The sequence below is a fragment of the Choloepus didactylus genome, chromosome 2 (assembly GCF_015220235.1).
Source record: "Choloepus didactylus isolate mChoDid1 chromosome 2, mChoDid1.pri, whole genome shotgun sequence".
Classification (NCBI taxonomy): Eukaryota; Metazoa; Chordata; class Mammalia; order Pilosa; family Megalonychidae; genus Choloepus; species Choloepus didactylus.
In genome coordinates this window covers 156,669,261-156,688,366 of record NC_051308.1, presented here as the reverse complement: position 1 = coordinate 156,688,366, position 19,106 = coordinate 156,669,261, and the positions used below count along the sequence as shown (strand labels likewise).

Genomic DNA, 19,106 nt, shown 5'->3' with positions numbered 1-19,106 from the left:
GATCCTCTGTGAGACAAACTGGGAATGCAAAACCAGGAATAAAAGCCTATCGTCTTCTGATCCCTTATGTTCACTCTTTCATTTCCATCATTTCCCTCACACTAGTTTTTAATTCTAATTAATGCTTAGAATTACTTCAAATATACTTAAAGGCATACAAGCACACAAATTTTTACTTAAATAAGAAAATTCCCCAGGTTTTAGGCAGTTCTTTTTACTAGTTAATAAAAACATATCAGTAGCCCTTAATTTGACTTTCCGAGAGCTCTATGTATTTGCTTTTAATTGTTAACTGAAATTTTCTGTCTTTTTAAGAGTGCCAGATGCCTTTGGACATTTGTAAATAGTTCTAGTAGCTTTAAACTGTTTTAAAATAACTTCTTTAAATGCTAAGTCATAAAATGAGCTTGACTTAATTATCCATTTAATGCTGAAGTATAGATATGTAAATATAGATCAGCAAATTTGTGCAAAATAATATTAAAAGTATCGGTTAAAAGTACCAGTTAACTGACTAGTGGAGAGCCCCTCTTATTTTCTAGTCTTTTTTCATAAAATTTTGCTTCCATTTTGAAATAGAGGGTAAAATAAATTGTAAGACTCTGTCAATAACAATGTGACACAAATTTTAAAAATTTGATGCAGCATAGTTTACCACACCCATCATTAAATCTGGCTTTGCCACAGCCCATACCCAGACCTTTTTGGAAACTTCCAAGAGGGCACCCAGATTATGTATATTACATTAGCCACAGTGTTAAATTGAAGCATAGATTTGGGAACCTCTGCCATACTGATAATATGGAAACACCACCAAAACAAATGACCTCAAAATGCAAATAAAGAGAAAAGTGTCCTACAGTTTATGATTACCTTCTAAATATTTAGAATCCCAGCTATTTGGGATTTTTAATTGAATTATAATAAAGTGAAATCACTGAGGGGAGGAATTATGTCATACCTTCTTTGCATACATGCCTCTTTCTTTAATTCCCCAAAGGCTATGGATATAAATGCCTAAGAAAGGAGGAAGGAACTGTCATTTGTTGGCTGTGTTAGTAGTGACCATATTTCATATATTCTCATTTAATTATTGCATAACCATTATCCCCATTTTACAGATAAGAAAACTGATGTGCAGAGAGGTTAAAAAAAACAACAAACTTTTTGAGCTTTTATGTAGACATTGGGCAAAGTTTTGAGCAAGCCAAAGTTAATGAAACAGGTTTGTGCTACAGATGGATTTATACCCCAATAAATACACTACACTGTTAAAGGGACCTTATGAAGTTTCTGAAGGATACCATGAGGGCACAAAGGATCAGTGGCAATTCTCTGGGGAAAAGGGTAGCAATGAGAAAATATTTAAAAGTGACCTTTTAGCTGAAACATGAAGGTATGAGTTCACAATGAAGGAGGCAGAAGAGGAGGAATTTCTTGATGAAGTAGGAATCATGAGCAAAGACATGGAGATATAAAACAGGCTGGCAGGTTGGAAATTCATATGCTATAGTGGGAGATTAGAGAGTTGAAAAGCACAGCTAGAGTGAGAATGGAGAGTGAAGCAAAATCCAAATCGGAAAGTTGCTGTTTGATATGTGAAGGAATCTGGATTTTGGTATGTGATGAACCACAAAAGGGTCTTAAGTTCAGACATGAGAAGGAAGACCCCCTCTGGCAGCTGTGGGGTGGGCTAAATAGAGGGAAGCAAGATGGAAAATTAGATAGGAGACTGCAGAAATCTAAGGGATTGACAGAGAGGGCTTGAATGATGTAGATTCCGTTGGAGAAGGAGAAGACGACAGGATGATGAAATGTATTGATCTTGGTTATTTTGCAGGGGGAAGAAAGAGGGGAAAGCTAGGGAAGCTTCCAGGTTATCTGATTTCTGTGACTGGATGGATAGCAGTGACATTTATCAAGCTAAGAAATACATGGGAAAGAGAAGCAGAGTTGGAGCAAATGTGATGAATTTGATTATGAATACATGGACTTTGAGGTGCCCATGGATATCCAAGTAGATTTTGGAGAGAGCTGTTATGTTGGGTCATGAAAATGGGAATATAAGGGATTGATTAGTGTGTGGGAAGAGAGGAAGTGGAGTTTGGTAGTGAAATGATGGAGAGATAATGTGGTACCGTTCCAGAAGAGGAGTGTTAGAATGGGGGAGGCTTGGAGACAGTGGTAATGGTTTGAAATGGCACATTTGAGGAGTAGGGAGGAAGTCACGTAGAGGAGATAATGGGTTGCTGAGGAGCACTAAGAGTCCAATGAAGTTGAAGACAGGGTTTTTTTTTTTAAATGCAATTTTATTGAGATATATTCACATACCAAATAATCATCCAAAGTGTACAATCAATGGTTCATCGTATCGTCATATACTTGTGCATTCATCACCACAATAAATTTGTGAACATTTTCATTACTCCATAGAATAAAAATAAGAATAAAAATAAAAATAAAAATAAAAAAGAACACCCAAGCATCCTCTCCCCAACTATTTATTCATTTTTTGTCTTTATTTTCTTACTCATTTGTCAATACACTGGATATAGGGAGAGTCAGTCACAAGGTTTTCACCATTACACAGTCACACCATAAAAGCTATACAGTTATACAATCATCTTCAAGAATCAAGGCTACTGGATTACAGTTCAACAGTTTCAGGTATTTCTGAAGACATGGTTTTGAACAGCAACTCTCTGAATTATCTCTCTGTGATTTTGACTAGTGGTTTACTGTTATCTATGTCATTTTATTAAAATTTTCAGGTGGTTGGATTCTGCACAGAAAAAAACCACAATAGAGAAGCCCCAAACCTGCAAAACCAACGGTGCAATCTCCAAAGCACATGGAAAGTAATCAGTGATTCTGAGGACTTCAAGAAAACCACTCCTATGACAACACAGCCACCTAATCCCACCTTCTCACTGCTGCAGATTGGACAAAGAATTGTGTGTTTAGTCCTTGATAAGTCTGGAAGCATGACGGTACGTTCAGTGAGTCACATTCTTCTGGATGCTGGTCACAGACATGCTTACAGTGTGACCTGGGCCACAACTTGGAACTGGCTGGGAATAAACATGACCAGGAGGGTCAGGACAATTATAACGGTAGCATTGCCATCAGAAACGCCCCACCTCAATTTTATTCAACAAAGTTTTGTCATCAGTTTTCTTATTTGCCAAATTAAGTTAGCTTTCAGTTTATAAGCAAAGATCTAATGAATTAGAGAACCTTAACTTTTTTCTATACTTCATTAACATATCTGGCTTTATCTTTTGTTCTTTATTCAAATTTTGCCCAAAGTTGCTGCTAAATATGAAGAAGAAATACATCTCCACGGAAAGATAGGCATTGAGTAAGCTTGTCATTTACTCTACATTGAGACAGCCACTTCTGAATTCCCTCTAGCCTGTTCTGTTGTTAGTCTATCCATCTGCAGCCAACCTGACTACTTTTCTTCTGCTTCTCCATCCAGATTGGTGACCGCCTTAAACGACTGAATCAAGCAGGCAAGCTCTTCCTGCTGCAGACGATTGAGCAGGGGTCTTGGGTTGGGATGGTGACATTTGACAGCACTGCCTATGTACAAAGTGAACTCAGACAAATACACAGTGCCACTGATAGACAGGCACTCACCAGACGCCTACCCACGACAGCTGCAGGAGGAACGTCGATCTGCTCTGGGCTTCAGTCGGCATTTACCGTGAGACATGACTCCCATTGTAGTTTGCCAATGGTTGAAATTTGTTTCCTGAAGAGTTCCCATTTCCAGTGTTCCCTTACATTCTTAGTGTCTAATTCCAAAATTAGAAAGGGAAGAGTGATGGTTCAAATGATGCAAAGGCACAGGTCTCCAAAGTCATTGTTAACTAATTCATTCATGCTTTTGTGCTTTTGTGCATCAGTGCATTCATGCTTTTCTGCATGCTTACCTTCAAAATATTCATGGTGTGCTTCTACATGCCAAACACTGTGCTAGTCATTGAGAATACCATGAGGGCCACATAGACACCATCCCTCCTGTCCCAGAGCCTATATTGAGGGGGAGGGGACACATTAATCACATAGTCATAAAAGTAAGTGGATATTCATAAACTGTAATGAGTGCTCTGAAGGAAAGGTACATGAGGATATGAGAGAGTATCATCTAGGGTAAAAAAAAAAAAAAAACCCACAAGCTATGAGTTATGGTTAAACTTTGGGGCATCTGGACACTCCAAACTTCTGGGTATTTGGACCTCCTTTGGGCAAACAAATAGTTTATTTATCAAAGCAGGAGGATCTGCAGACTATGATTGTACTGGGGGCATAGCCAAAGGTCTCATCTGACCAATCATGTCATACTTCTACTTAGATATCTCCAATGTCTCCCATTTTCAACAAAATTAAGTAAAAAAATCCCTCCAACTAATAGCTAAGTTCTTTCATAATATAGCCCCTAGTAACCTACATTTTACAAGCTTAAGTATGAGGAATGTTTAAACGTATTGAATCTCCTGTCCTTCAGAGCTTCCATATCTTTGCCAGGCTAGCTCCTCACCTTGAATATTTTGTCCCTCCCTTCCCAACACCTCAAATAATACTCCTTCTTCAAAAGTCCATTATGGACACCACATACTTCTTGATATCTTTCCTGATCCTTTCAGTTGCACACATTCTCTCTTTTTGAATCATATGACTTTTTTTCACTTGAATATCTCTTATGACTTCTAGGCTCTTCTGTATTATAGTCTAATAAGTTGTCTTAAGTTTTTCATGTGCTTCGCATGAGCAAAACTTCTTTAGGAATAAGGGCTTAGCATTTTAACTCTCAAGCTGCTAGCACAATATCTTTCATATAGGAGGTTCTCAATAAACACTTCTTAATTTGAATTGAGAAGTAAATGCTTAGTTGCTGCAAATATAGAATACGATCATAGATTTATGGAACTGGAAGGAATCTTAGATGCTATTTGGCTCCACAAACAAAAGGCTAGAAGGTTGAAAGAGACAGGCTGGCTTAAGGTCTCAAAAACTACGCTGCGACTTGGGCATGAGATGCTCTCTCTGCCTGCTTGTGTAGCACAACACATGTCAAAGGGGCAGTTCCAGATTCCCAAAGGGACAGCAGGAATGTTTAATTTACAGCTCACTGTGTTTGATGTGGACATGGGACACAACTACTTCTGTCTGTCCCTTTGTTCTTTCTTGAAGGTCAGTTCCCAAAAAGTGGCTTCTATTCTGTATACAGTCAACTGTATGTCTGTGTGCATCTGGGTTCTATGTGCCTGCCACCTACCCAAGCTTTGATTAAAGAAGAAAATGAAATCACTCCTATTATGCAAAACCCTAGGGGAGATGACTAATTCCAGAAGGATGGTGGTGGAGAGAGAACTTCTGGTTCTGCATTTTCTGCTTAGATGGGTGAGAAAGAGTATGAGGAATGCAATCAGAATTTATTCTTCCTCCCCAATGCACTCTGGGGGTGAGATAGGACGTGCTTCTGTGAATTCAGGGTGATAAAGTAAAGGGCCTTGGTTCCAACACTGTCCTCAAGAGCCTCACTAGTCGCTGTTGCAGGACCCTGGTCAGGCCAGCCCTGGGCTCCTTGCTGTGGTATCTGCTCAGGTATGGCCACTAGACTCTGGCATGCTCTCTTAGCTTGCTTAGGGTCCAGTGGTCCTCCTCAGCTGACTCAGCCCCACCCTGGCTCTCATTGTTGGAGCAGAACCCCGAGCTCTAACATGTCCTCCATCCAGTCCCTGGCCAGGCTATATACCCCTCAACTTCTAGAGCAGGATAATGTACTCTCTCATCTTCTAGCTTTCACCTCAGCCTTTTGTTCCCCAATATGGGCTATGTGGAAACTTCTTGTTATTTACTATGACATGTGGCAGTGATGAGGAGTGGGCAAGGGAATCTAAACTGGGCCCTTCCTCTATCTTCTCAAGCCCCACAGTTTGTCCAAGGCCATGGTCATGGCTGACCAAGTCCTGGGCTCTGAACTCTTTTACATGGCAGCTGTCACAGTTCTGTTCTCTCTTCATGTCACCAAAGGTCACCTGTATGGCAGCCCCCTCTTAGAGTTCAAACAAGGAGTAAGGTAGAAGCCTCTGCTCTCAGTTTTCCTTTTGGCCTATTTAACATGCCTTCTCTTTCTGAGATTCTGATCCAGAGAGAGGAGGTTGCATATGCTCAGTGGCTTGTTAACCTATCTTTGGGTCTCTCCTTCCCACTCTTTGGATGGTGGGGGTAGGGATGGAGAGCTAGAAGTAGTGGGCTTTTGACTTCCTCTACTTAAATGGAAAAGTGGTAGCATCATAGTCTCACCCAACATGGTCAGAAAGGGTATCCTCTCTATACCCTGAAAAAGCTATAATGTGAGTCAACCAGGAATAGCTCAGATATAGGTGTCATTGGACAACTAGGGACTGGAATAAATGGGAACAAAATGTGATGCTTTAATCAGAAGGGATAGTAAAATTTTTAACAACTCGTGTTGCATGGCACTTACCAATCAGAGGAAGTACCAGCCACAGAGAGCCAGTATGGCCATACTACTGAATATTATAAAAGATAAAATCTGCTTTGCATTCAATATTATCCCCCATTAAATAAGGGTGGTTTCTGGAGGCATCTGGGTACTTCTGAAAGCCTATCCACATGAAAGAAACCAGAAAAACCTTCTTTGCTGCTTCTCCAAAGCTGTCTGTCCCTGGAAATGCCCTTTATCTCACTTTTCAGAGCCCTCTTTGCAGCAGGTTGACCAAGAGAAAAGACCTTGGTCAAGTTCCATGAATGTTGCTGATTTTAAATGATATCATTTCAAGAAAAAGAGGTTGTTTGACCTTTCCCAGATACTTTTGTTTATTCCTTCTGGAATTTCTCTTCTCATTCCCTGTAAGCACAGTTTTCACAAACATCATGGCCACCCTGAGTCTAACTCATGCCCGAATTATATTGTTAGGTGATCAGGAAGAAATACCCAACAGATGGATCTGAAATCGTGCTGCTGACAGATGGTGAGGACACCAAGATAAGCGGGTGCTTTGATGCAGTGAAACAAAGCGGAGCCATCATCCACACAGTTGCTCTGGGGCCCTCTGCGGCCCAAGAACTAGAGGAGCTGTCCAAAATGACAGGTGAAGGATGCTCTGCTGAATCCCACTGTATTGTCTGTCCTATGGGACTGTAAGTCCAGGGGCTGGGGAGGGTGGGGGAGGGATGGGGTCAGGGAGGGTTGGGGATAACGTTTTTGGCCTATTAGCTGCCATTAGCTCCAAGTGGCATTGAAACTGACTCCTGCCATTTATTTTTAAGGCCTTGGTTCTAGGACCAGGGGAGTCTGGAGAAGATGGGGCCAGAACTGTACTGTAGTGCTCAGGACTCTCTTCCTAGCACTTTGGAAGGCCTGGGGTAAATCTAACAGGTTGACCAGGAATAACTTATTTCCAATTGGCAGCTAGCCAGGAGACCCAGGAAACAGATAAGACACTAACTACATAATACAATGATAAAAGTGCTAGATTAACAATAGAAAGTACATTGAGGCACAAAGAAGGGAGCCTTTACCTGGAGAAGGAGAAGAGTCCAGAAAGATGCCATCTGAGTTGGGTCTTTAACAAGGTGTAGCAGAGAAAGGGCAAAGGACATGGTGAACAGTCCAGTGTGGCTAGAGCATAGGATGGGTGGACAGGGATAGGGAAGTTGAGGTAGGTAGGGAGTAACAAAAAGTCACTCCGAAAATGTAAAATACAATGCAGTTTCTCCATAAAACATTATTGTATCTCATAAACAGACATATGGTTAAAATAAATCCATGTGTCCCAGCTTCTTCAGCAGAATAGTTGGCATAATTTTTTTTTTTCCCCTAGGGTCAGCATTGTAGGTATCATTATTAAGCTGAACTGCCTTCTGAGACAGATACAATGACCAGGCCAGGTCATTTTATTTCCTACAGGAAACCCGTAGTCCAGATTTCCTACACGCAGAGACTGAGACAGGGATTTGGGTGCTTGTGATTTATAGAGGAAGAGCTCTGAGGAGAAAGAGAGGGAGGGAAGCAGTTTACAGCAGGGGAAGGAGCCAAGCAGAGACAGGCTTAGTCAGAGTCTAGCTGCAGCCTGATGCTACAGGGGGCTCTGCATCCAGAATTGCCTCACAGATTTGGTCCCACTTTGAGGCAATAGGGTTGTTCTTTTGTATCCCTGTGTTCATCAGTCATTGGTTGGACTGTTGGGGTGGGGCAGGGGTGAGGGAGTATGTCATTTCCCTAGCTAGGGTGGCTCCCTTTTGGTGAGGTAATTCTCTGAAAAAAGGAGGCAGCTGTAGGCCATTAGCAGCCAACACTTACAGCAGCTGGGGACTGATGCACTGACTCAGTTGAGGGGATCTGGGTGGGGCATCATCTTCAATACTGTAATACCTTCCTTACCTTTGGATGGCATTTTAATAGTTTAACAGTGCTTTCATATCAACTATCTCAGTTACACATATTTCTAAATGGCCCCAGAACTGCCAGGCATATTGTGTAATCTTTTCCGTACTATATATTGCAGTTTCTATAGCTATCCCTTTGGTCAGCTGTTATTTCTTGCTGTTGTCACATAGACATTTTTAACAGCTCTCTTCCCTTTTGATTTGCTGCTTCTGTTCAGAGAAAATCAAAAGGCCAAGATTGTCGGAATTATGTCTCAAATAAGAGTAAATAAATAGGCTCCAAGTAAGGCTTGATGGATTCTCTCATGTTCATGACCTTTAAAACGTGGATTATATGATCTTAATTTGTGCCTGTCAGATTCTTGTGGTTGCTTTGTAGACAACTGAGATGTTGGTGTAGCCATTATTTACTAGGATTTGAAAAAATTGCATCAGGTTCTGAGTTAATCTGGGTACCTATTTGATTTTATTCTAACACTTTCATAACATAATGGGATATTTATTTTGTGTATTCTGCTCTTATAACAACAGCTAGAATGTGAAAAATACTTGTTCCTGGAAAATAACTTCTGATACTATAATTGCATTTAGGAGGTCTACAGACATATGCTTCAGATCAAGTTCAGAACAATGGCCTCATTGATGCTTTTGGGGCCCTTTCGTCAGGAAACGGAGCTCTCTCCCAGCGCTCCATCCAGGTCAGAGTTCTTACTAGTTGTTTTTCATGTTATACATAATCATCACCAAAATGGAAAATTTAGTGTTTAGAAGTTTCAAGTTCTACATTCTTCCAGTAGTGAATTAAAATTAGCATAGAAGTTTCAGCTTGATGATAGACATTATTCTTAAAATTCAGCACTAATCACTTAAACAAGGAAATTAGTTTTTACTTGTTTGGAAACAATACTCAGTGACCTCCTCATAGGAATCAGCAACATAAAATATAGAGGGTCCAAGAATTCTTTTTTAACACCTGTTAACAACCACCCAGAGTAATATAATTGACCCAGAATTTTCTTGAGTGTAGATCATCTCAATTACAAATTTTCTGGGACATGTATCCAGGGATTACTTACTCCATTTTTTTCATTAACTCAAATCCATTATATTTGCCAAGATTTTCACATAATGGATAGAAAGTGCCTCATTTTGTGCAAAGCCTACAGTGTCAGTCCAGACACCTGGATCCCGGGCCTGCCATTAGTTCTGTCTTGGAAAAAGCAGTTCACCTCTCTGGTCCTCAGTTTCTTACCTAGCTATGAACCAGGAAACTTCCGTAGGCACTTCTGATTCTAAAATTCCAAGAAAACCAAATACTGCCTTTCAAAAATCTTAGGCCTATTAAAAAAAGAAAAATGTATTTAAAAATGCTCTTTTCTAGTAGTTACAGAAATTACTCGTGAATTTTTGAAACTTGAGACAGTGAACAATCAGCACTCATACCATGTGGATAAAGGAAAAGAGATACTGGAATATCAAAGCCTAATATTGGATTTCAAAACAGTCAGTTCTCTGGTCTACTGATGTAGCATCCCTTCCTCTAGAAAGACAGCAGTTATAGTCATCTGAGTTATTCTAGTTCAGATTTAGAAAAGGAAACTCAAAGGCCTGGTTTGGGAATGGGAGGCATGTGTCTTAGAAAAGTAATTAAACTGATAAAAGGATGAGTTTGCCATCAGGCAGTTCCCGCCCATTATTTTTATATTTAACAAAGAGAAATGGTCCAGGCTCATAAACTGCCTTGCCACAAGAACCAGATCTGAGTCCTTTACTTTTTCCATATGCAAGAGTATATTCCAACTGTGAAAATAGAAAGCCTATCTCTAGGACCACGCCACATTATGCCCTAATAGGTACCAATTTAAGGACAATAAATAATTATATAGGAGATAATCCCCAAAAGCTTTCTACAAAAAGCCTTGTTAATCCTTCCCCATCTCAATCCCTGCTCGGTAGCTCCTTTATTCTACCCCTCACAACTTTGATGATTGACTTATTCGATTTGTCTTCTCAGGGGCTGCAATAATACTTGACCTGACAATTAGTTATTTCTAATTCAAACAACCCATCTGTAGGGAAAAATAAGTTCCAGCCAGTCCTCATAAGGTTTTATAGTCTAGTTAATGAGATGAGCTGTGTACACCCATAGGTATAAGGTTCAGCACAATGTGATGATTTCAAAGGACTGACAGAAATAAGATCCTATGGGAGTTCACAGAACAAGACTATTGTCAGTTTGTAAGCAAGATGGTCATCAGAAAATGTTTCGTTAAGAAAAATGACATTTGAATTGAATTTGAAGGATGAGTAAGGTTCAGAGAAATGGAGGTAAACATAAAGACTTCAGGGAAAGCAAACAGCAAGAAAAAGGCACAGAGTAAGGAATTCACGTGGGTCACTTGGGGAAGGGTTTGGATGTAGAAATGATGATTGTGGAAGTTAGGGTTGGAAAGGTAATTTAGAACTGGATCACAAAAGGTCCTAAATACCAAACCAAACACTTAGGAATCATTGAAGACTTTTAATGGGGCAACTGTGAGTCAGAGGTGGAGTGGAAGAGAACATGCAATGGAAGCTGTACCTCTCCAGAAACTAAAGAACTGTTTTTCTTAACAGCTTGAAAGTAAGGGGTTAGTCCTCCAGAAGCCTGAGTGGATGAATGGCACGGTGCTTGTGGACAGCACTGTAGGAAATGACACTTTGTTTCTCATCACCTGGACAACACAGCCTCCCCAAATCCTTCTCTGGAGTCCCAGCAACAAGAGACAAGATGGCTTTCTAGTGGATACACACTCCAAAATGGCCTATCTCCAAATCCCAGGCACTGCCGAGGTATGGAATCAGCTTTCTTTCCTTCTTACAATTTGACAAGATAAAGTTTTTGCTGAATGATTGCAGCTTTTAAAATGTTGATGGTTGCTAAGAGGAGGGTCTGCATTGAATCAAAGAGAGAACCAGGAAAAATCTCTATCCAATGGAAATCATTCAGTATGACAGCAGATCAAGAAAAAGAAAGTATGTGATGCAATATTTTGTCTGAGTAGGTACTAAAGGCAGAGCCATCAAATTACATACCAGATAAGATATAAAATGATCCCTGAAGCTACAGGATCATGGAAACAATTTCCTCTACCACAGGAATCCATCAGTTTGACTCTGCTCTTGAGAATTGAAGGCTATGATAGAGACGCAGCTTTCAGACTTCATTTTCCCAAACTAGGATTTTCCTTTCAAAGGAAACTATGTAGTAAGTCCAGCCACATCAAAGGCCCTCTTGGCTAATATTGCCAGAACTTCTTAGATATGCTTACAATGTACTTGTCTCAGACAGGCTTTTCCTATAGGCGACACCAAAGACAGGTCTGTGTTATCTGCAGTTATTAATTAGAAAATGTCTCCATATGTTTTGGTCAGGTTGGCACTTGGAGATACAGTCTGCAATCAAGCTCACAAACCCTGACCCTTACTGTCACCTCCCGTGCATCAAGTGCTACCCTGCCTCCAATTACAGTGACCTCCAAAATGAACAAAGCCACAGGCATATTTCCTAACCCTATGGTAGTTTATGCAAATATTCGCCAAGGAGCCTTGCCAATTCTCGGGGCCAGTGTCACAGCCCTGATTGAATCAGCTAGTGGGAAAACAGTTACCTTGGAACTATTGGACAATGGAGCAGGTAAGCACCCAAGACAGTGGATAACTCTTTTCCAAGAAGCAAGCAGGAAACTGCAAGAGGGCATAGTCTGCTGGGGACAGTTAGAAGCAGAGGGTCTGGCATAAGGGGTTTGGCTGGAAGAGTTCTCTGCATCCCCACAATTCTTATATTTCAAAATATTGGAAAACATGCAGGAGGGCCCATTTTTAGCTTCTGCAAAGCCCAAAAATGCATTAGTGGCTCAAGCCCAATAGGCTCAGAGACTCCAGGGAGTTGTCAGAGGATATTCTACACCCACAAAAGAAGGGAGGGTGGAAAATTTATAGCTTCTTTTTTGTTGGGTGGCTTATAAATATAACTTCATTTTTATCTTGACCACACATTTTTGAACTATTGTTATCCCTACTTCAGAGATGAAGAAAATGAGACTCAAACATTTAGAAAATAGCAGAGATGGGATTTAAGCACAGTTCTATATGACTCCTGTATATATGCAGACTCTATATTAGCTGGCCCCAAAAATGAAAATCCTGTCCATTGTTTTTGTATTTAAGATATCTAACAGGAGGGAAAGAGAGGACGAAAATTCTACGTATCTTTTTAGAAGGAAATTGATGCTTACTGTGATGCAAGTAACTTCAGTAGAACAAATTCTGTAAATTAAATTCCTACATAAATGTACCCTGCGGAAGAGTCATGAATGTTACTAAATAATCATGTAACTTTTTTTCTCCCCCATCACACACAGCAATTCAGTTCTGTTCAATAAACACTACTGAGTAATTACATATGCCTACCACTATGCTGGGGGTGACAGACAGATGACATGATTTTTTATTTCAAGGAGAAAGACAACTATTCAAGAAGACAGGACATATACAAACACACAGCATCTAAAATAAGTAGACCTAATCGTTAACATTGTCAAATCCTAAACTCTCTTGGAGATGATGCTGAACTTCTCTTTGGTTTGAAAAATTTTAACCTACATATGAGTTGTAAATATACAAATGCCCAGTTGCCTTTGGGATGTTCATTAATTCCTTCATTTCTCTGTCAAGGTGCCGATGCTACTAAGGATGATGGTGTCTATTCGAGATATTTTACGGCTTATGATACAAATGGTAGATACAGTGTAAAAGTGTGGGCTCTGGGAGGAAGGAACAGAGCCAAACAAGGGATGATACCACAGCAGAATGGAGCCATGTACAGAACTGGTAGCATTCAGAATGGTAAGTAATCTGTAATAACAGACCTGGCTTTGGTAAAAGGCTTGAGACCAAGAGGAAATCATTTAACCTGTGGAATAGAATGGTATGGTGATTAAATAAGGGGTTCTCAACTTTGGTACCATTGTCACTTAGAACCTAATAATTCTTTGTTGCAAGCTGTTTCGCACTTTGTAGACTGTTCAGCAGCATCTCTGGCCTCTACCACTAGATGCCAGTATCAGTTCCCCTGTAACGACCATCAAAAATGTCTGAAGACATTTCGAATGTCCCCTAGTGGCAAAATTATCCCCATTTGAGAAACCACTAAATAAAATATAGTTTTTGACTGCCTTGGTTCAAATCTCAGTTCTCCACCAAGTTAAGTATTTTGGGTAATCTCTTTGTGCTTCACTTTCCTTAGTTGTAAAATAGGGCTAATAATGGTAACTACCTCAGGATGGCTATGAGAAATAACAAGGAAATAAATCTAATAAATTTTTCCTGGTAAATAATAAATGCTGTATAAATGTTTGTTACTATTTTTAATAAACTTTGAACTATTTTGTTATGAAACATTTTCCATTTATATTACTGGCACTTCCGTAGAATCACGAAAGCACAATTTAGGGCTTGCTTACCTCCATCAGTGTCACTATCCTAAGTCACGTTCTCCCTTTCCAACTCTCTCCCCTTGCTTAGAGCAAGTAGGATAGTAGACGAACTTAATTCCAGCCGGCACACTGAGCCTGCATGTAAGCAGGTGGGAAAATTGTGCTCCATGAAAATCAATGGTTTCACATAACTCTTTGTTACAAACTTGCCCTGGACAAGGGCAGGAATTGGGAACACGACTAAGTCCTGGTGGGTTCCAGGACTTGTTTTCCATCAATCTCCACTCTGTCCTGGGCAGCCCTTTTTCCTAATGTGTAAAACAGCTGTGTTGTATAGCTCCTCCAAGAAGCTCCTCACCATCCTCTTTACTTGGAGGTATGCTTAGTAAAGGGAGGACTCTTCAACATGTGGGGTCTCCTCAAGCAAAGGTGACCACAGGGGGGAAATGCTTTAGAAGATACCACTGCTTCCAAAGACTTTTCAAATATTTTAGCTTATATTATTCTCATTCACCCTTCTCTTGGAGTTAGAGGAAGAAGGAGGGAAAGGACTCATTTACTAGCTGTAATTAGCCTTGTGCTCAGTGTTTTATTTATATTAGAACATTTCGTACTTCTAATTATCCCATTTTACAGATAGGGAAACAGAGGCTAGAGAGGTTATTGGTCCACATAGCTAGGAGTGAAAGTGCCCGGCTTGATGATGGGAAGCCATGTTCTTCCCTCTGTCCCTTGAGGTGCCTTAACACCAAGAGAGACAGTCTCTACTGGTGAATTGAAAGCTAACCCTGAACCTGGAAAACCACCAACTTCATCTTTGCCCAAGACCAGGTTAATAGGTCTGATGATCAACCTGTCTTTACAGATAAAAATTTTGAGTGCTAAAGAGTTTATAATAAGGTAAATTCTGAGTAATGTCGCATTGGGCTATTATGGAACTTTCTTATTGTAGTCTGAGATTCCCAATGACTGAGTAAGTCAGGGCATTTTCTTTGAATTCCAAGATTAGTTTTATACAAACTTTCAATAAGAATGTGAAGAAAATTGGGATTGCTGCATGAAATAGATTCCCATGCATTCATTGAGAAAATCAGGAGTTTTTCAAAAGCATAAAATTGTGCCCCCCCCCCCCTTTCATAAACCATTTCAGGAGAAACTGCAATCTAATAAGAAAGATAAAACACAAACATGGAGAAAGTGAAAGGAAAAAATGCCCAGAATAAACAATCAGGGCAATACCTGAAGGCCCAGCTCATCAATTACCACATAAATAGGAAAGATAATGAAGCCCACAGGATTATCTAGATAGAAGAAATTTCTCGAGAAGTTTTAAAAACAGATGAAGTATTTAACCTGATCTTGTAGAAGGAAGAGATCAGGATAGGCCAAAAGATGGGAAAAGAAACAATCCCAGGACAATTGTCATGAACAGAAATCCCAATAGCCAATTCTACTACATATCCAGGAAGCATCTGTGAGTTGTGATTCTCTTTTCACTTTTTCCCCTCTGATCCAGCCAGATTTGGGGTCTTGTCACCAAATAGTGACAAAATGAATTTTGTGTGTGTGAGTAAAGAAGAGGAAGGGGAGAGGAGAAAGAGAGTAATGTGATAATAAAACAGTGGGAAATCTGGCTATTTGCTGGTATTGTTTACCATGTTCTGAGGAATTTGTTTAATGCAGGAAAAATAAAACTGAATCCACCAAGACCTAAGATTAATGAGAACGATTTACACAAGCAAATGTGCTTCAGCAGAACATCCTCAGGAGGTTCGTTTGTGGCCTCCGATGTCCCAAAAGCTCCCATACCTGACCTCTTCCCGCCGTGTCAAATCACCGACCTGAAGGCAAAAATCCAAGGGGGCAATCTCATTAATCTGACATGGACAGCTCCTGGGGATGATTATGACCATGGCACAGGTAAACTGATCCCAAGGCTTTAATTCATACCTGTTCCAGTTTTACATTTATCACTCTGTGGGGGATATACAAACAAGAATGTAAAATAGTACTAACGTTTGCAAATACAGATCATTGATTACTTTTATTCATTGGAGTTTTGTGGGATGGGGATACAATTTCTAACTGATTTTTTTTTTAACTTTTTAACTTTTGTATCCTTTTTTTTTTTCCTTAAGCTCGTGAGTATATCATCCGAATAAGTACAAGTATACTTGATCTCAGAGACAAATTTGATGATTCTCTTCAAGTGAACACTACGGATCTGATCCCGAAGGAAGCCAGCTCCAAAGAAGTCTTTGTGTTTAAACCAGAAGGCATCATTTGGGAAAATGGCACTGATCTCTACATCGCTGTTCAGGCTGTTGATAAGGTCAATCTGAAATCAGAAACATCCAACATTGCACAAGTATCCTTGTTTATCCCTTCACAGACTCCAGAGACACCTAGTCCTGGTGATATTTCTGTTCCTTGTCCTGATATTAAAATCAATAGCACCATTCCTGGAATTCACATTCTAAAAATTATGTGGAAATGGTTAGGAGAATTGAATCTGTCAGTAGCCTTGGGCTGAGTTTTATGATATAAATAAAATAAATCACCCATCTTTTTATTGATTATAAAATTTTCTAAAATGTATTTTAGGCTTCCTGTAGCAGGGTGATATAATGAAATAAAGTGTGAAACAACTGCATACCTACCGGAAAAAGCTATCCATTCAAATCCAAAAGTTTAATCGTCGCTTTTCTTTTATTAATAATTTTGAATACTAGAAAGAAGTATTCTATAAATAGAAGTGTATAGTGATTTAATTTAAGCAGCATGGCCAGTGAAAAAGATTGTACAATTTCACTTAATATAATCTAATAGAGTTGCTGAAAATTGTTTGTATTCATTGGGTTTCTTTTGATGAAAGTTGCCAGAAATGCTGAGTCAAATTATTTAAATATAAAAGGTCTGGCTTGATATATAGGAGGTTTGGCCAACATCACTAGGAATATGCCTTTTTTTCTCTAGATATGGGCAAAGGTGATGGATTTAGGGAAAGGAGTGCAATTCAGAAAGAAATGACTGCACGATGAAGGTCCATAAGCATGGGATGCAATTCTACCCTTGCCTGGGTCATTGCAAGGTTGCATGCATGTTATGTGCCTGAACTTGCAAGAGTCAATGAGGCTTAAAGCCACAATGGTGAGAAATGAGGTGGGAAAGGTAGGGTCAGGCCAAGAGTGAAGGGAAATTGATTGAGAAAATATGCATTTAACTGTGTACTTTGTGTCAAGTGCTCTATTAATGCCTTATATGCATTACCTTATTTAATGTAATTCAGTTCACTCAACAAACATTTATCAGCTGCTTACTATATATCCCAGGCCATGCTAGGTCCTGAGGACGCAAGATGAGTAAGACTTGGCCTTAAGTGTAGACAATAAAGAACATTCGATAATTTCTTTTTTTAAATCAGGAGACAGATATGATCAGAGCAGTGCTTGAGAAGGGAGATTTTGAGGACCACATGAAGAGATGAATAAAGGTGGGAGAGGCCAGAGCCATGATAGATGAAAGGGTTTTAAGAAGAAGAGGACAAAGGAATGCAAATATAGATTTACCAGTATGGCGGTCTGGGACCAAGGACTCAACACAGACTCCAGTACCTCCAGGGGAAAGTATTTGTGTTAACAGTGTTTCACGTTCTCAGTTCATTAGCATAATGAGTTCAGGATGTGGGTGGCTCTCCTTATTACCAAAATCAAAACATCCAGGTGATTGTTTCTACATAGACCCAACATTCATTTATTTATTTGTAGAACTTCCTTATTTCAAAACGGAATTCGAGGCAGCTTAGAGATACATACAACAAACATAATAAAAAAATGAATAAAGGAAGAAATGGAATGAAGTGGAAACATAATAAAAACTAAAGGAAGGCTCATCACAACCAGTGTACACAGTAATGTTTCACAGGATTGTTGCACCTAGGTCACACATTTCATTTTGAGCTTCCAAGCAGGCAGAACAAAGCAAACACATACAATGACAAGATTAAGAAAGTCTAGATTTGAAAACAAACCAGAGTTTTAGGAAGAGCATGGCTTTTCCTAGTACTGAAACACATGAAAAATCTCATCCAAGGGTCCTCAATGAATTAGGGTGCTGTGACATTACGGGCTGCAGCTTCAGCAACATCTGTCTAATAATCACAAGTTTAATATAGCACTGTCCACAATAACCTCAACTGTAAACCAATATAATGACAGCACAGCATTGTTCAGTAAAGGCAATTATACAAGGGGCCCAAATAATTTAGGCCTAGCAAGTAGCTCTTCAACTTGATCCAAAGACATAATTTGGAGTGAATGGATTACCTGTCCTTCAGGCAGTTTTCTATAACTAATATTTCTTACATCTAAGCTTGTTATAATAAACAGCAGAGAGTTTCAAGGCTAGGAAGATACTGATGCCCTAAAATTCATTATTGTTGATTGGGGGCAAATCCAAGGGCTTGGCCAACCAACTGGACAGAGTATCAGATTGGAGTTCTCTTCTGAAATTAGAGACCCAAACCAGGATGCACAACTGACTAGAGGGCTACTCACTTGCCCCACATGGACAAATAGGTCTGACGCCCCCAAGTCAGCCCCACAGACCATGGTGGCATAGGTTTAGCCTGGAAAATTTCTAAAGAAATCACTCACTGAGATTTTAATTTCCCCTTTGGGTGAACTAGTGGAATATAGGTGGAATATAATGGAAAATTGAATAGAGGGTATATGATAAGAATTGAGAGGAGAAAAGATAAAATAGTAGATAAGTATGGATAAGACATGAAGTAGAGAACGGTAAAGGAAAAACACTTTTATGTTCTCTGGGCTATAGGGAAGCTTGATGCAAAATGGATCCGAATTGTATGTAATGAAATAAATCAAAATTTTGCTTATTGCCCCACAATGAACTTAGATAGCTAAATTAAATGAATGGATAAAACTGGTGAATCTATCATTTATGTTGTGAAGGGGCACTGTTTTGTCCAGATAACTTAGGGTTTTCAAATAAAGGCCTTTCTAGTCTTCCTTCTCTGGAAACAAAACTTCATCCAGATTCCTCTCTGAATGCTCTCTCTGCCTCCTTTTCTTAAATGAACCTAACCTGTCACTGGAACACTCTCCTTTGCTTGAGAACAGGTTCCTTTTTTCCCCAAACCCAAGTACTGGGGAGAAGTTATTTGCCAAGCTTCCCTTTGCATCT

The 19,106-nt window shown here is 39.6% G+C and overlaps 1 protein-coding gene across 1 annotated transcript in view; it reads left to right on the top strand.

The window, feature by feature from the left end:
• Window positions 1–16,434, top strand: part of CLCA1 (chloride channel accessory 1) — a 31,943-nt gene extending 15,509 nt beyond the window's left edge. Inside the window, exons 6-14 of the mRNA XM_037816048.1 lie at window positions 2,772–2,990; window positions 3,482–3,709; window positions 6,953–7,127; window positions 9,016–9,122; window positions 11,041–11,256; window positions 11,839–12,100; window positions 13,141–13,311; window positions 15,585–15,821; window positions 16,040–16,434. Coding sequence (XP_037671976.1) covers window positions 2,772–2,990; window positions 3,482–3,709; window positions 6,953–7,127; window positions 9,016–9,122; window positions 11,041–11,256; window positions 11,839–12,100; window positions 13,141–13,311; window positions 15,585–15,821; window positions 16,040–16,434 — 2,010 coding nt within the window. The remainder of the gene's footprint in view (window positions 1–2,771; window positions 2,991–3,481; window positions 3,710–6,952; window positions 7,128–9,015; window positions 9,123–11,040; window positions 11,257–11,838; window positions 12,101–13,140; window positions 13,312–15,584; window positions 15,822–16,039) is intronic.
• The last annotated feature ends 2,672 nt before the right edge of the window (window positions 16,435–19,106 follow it).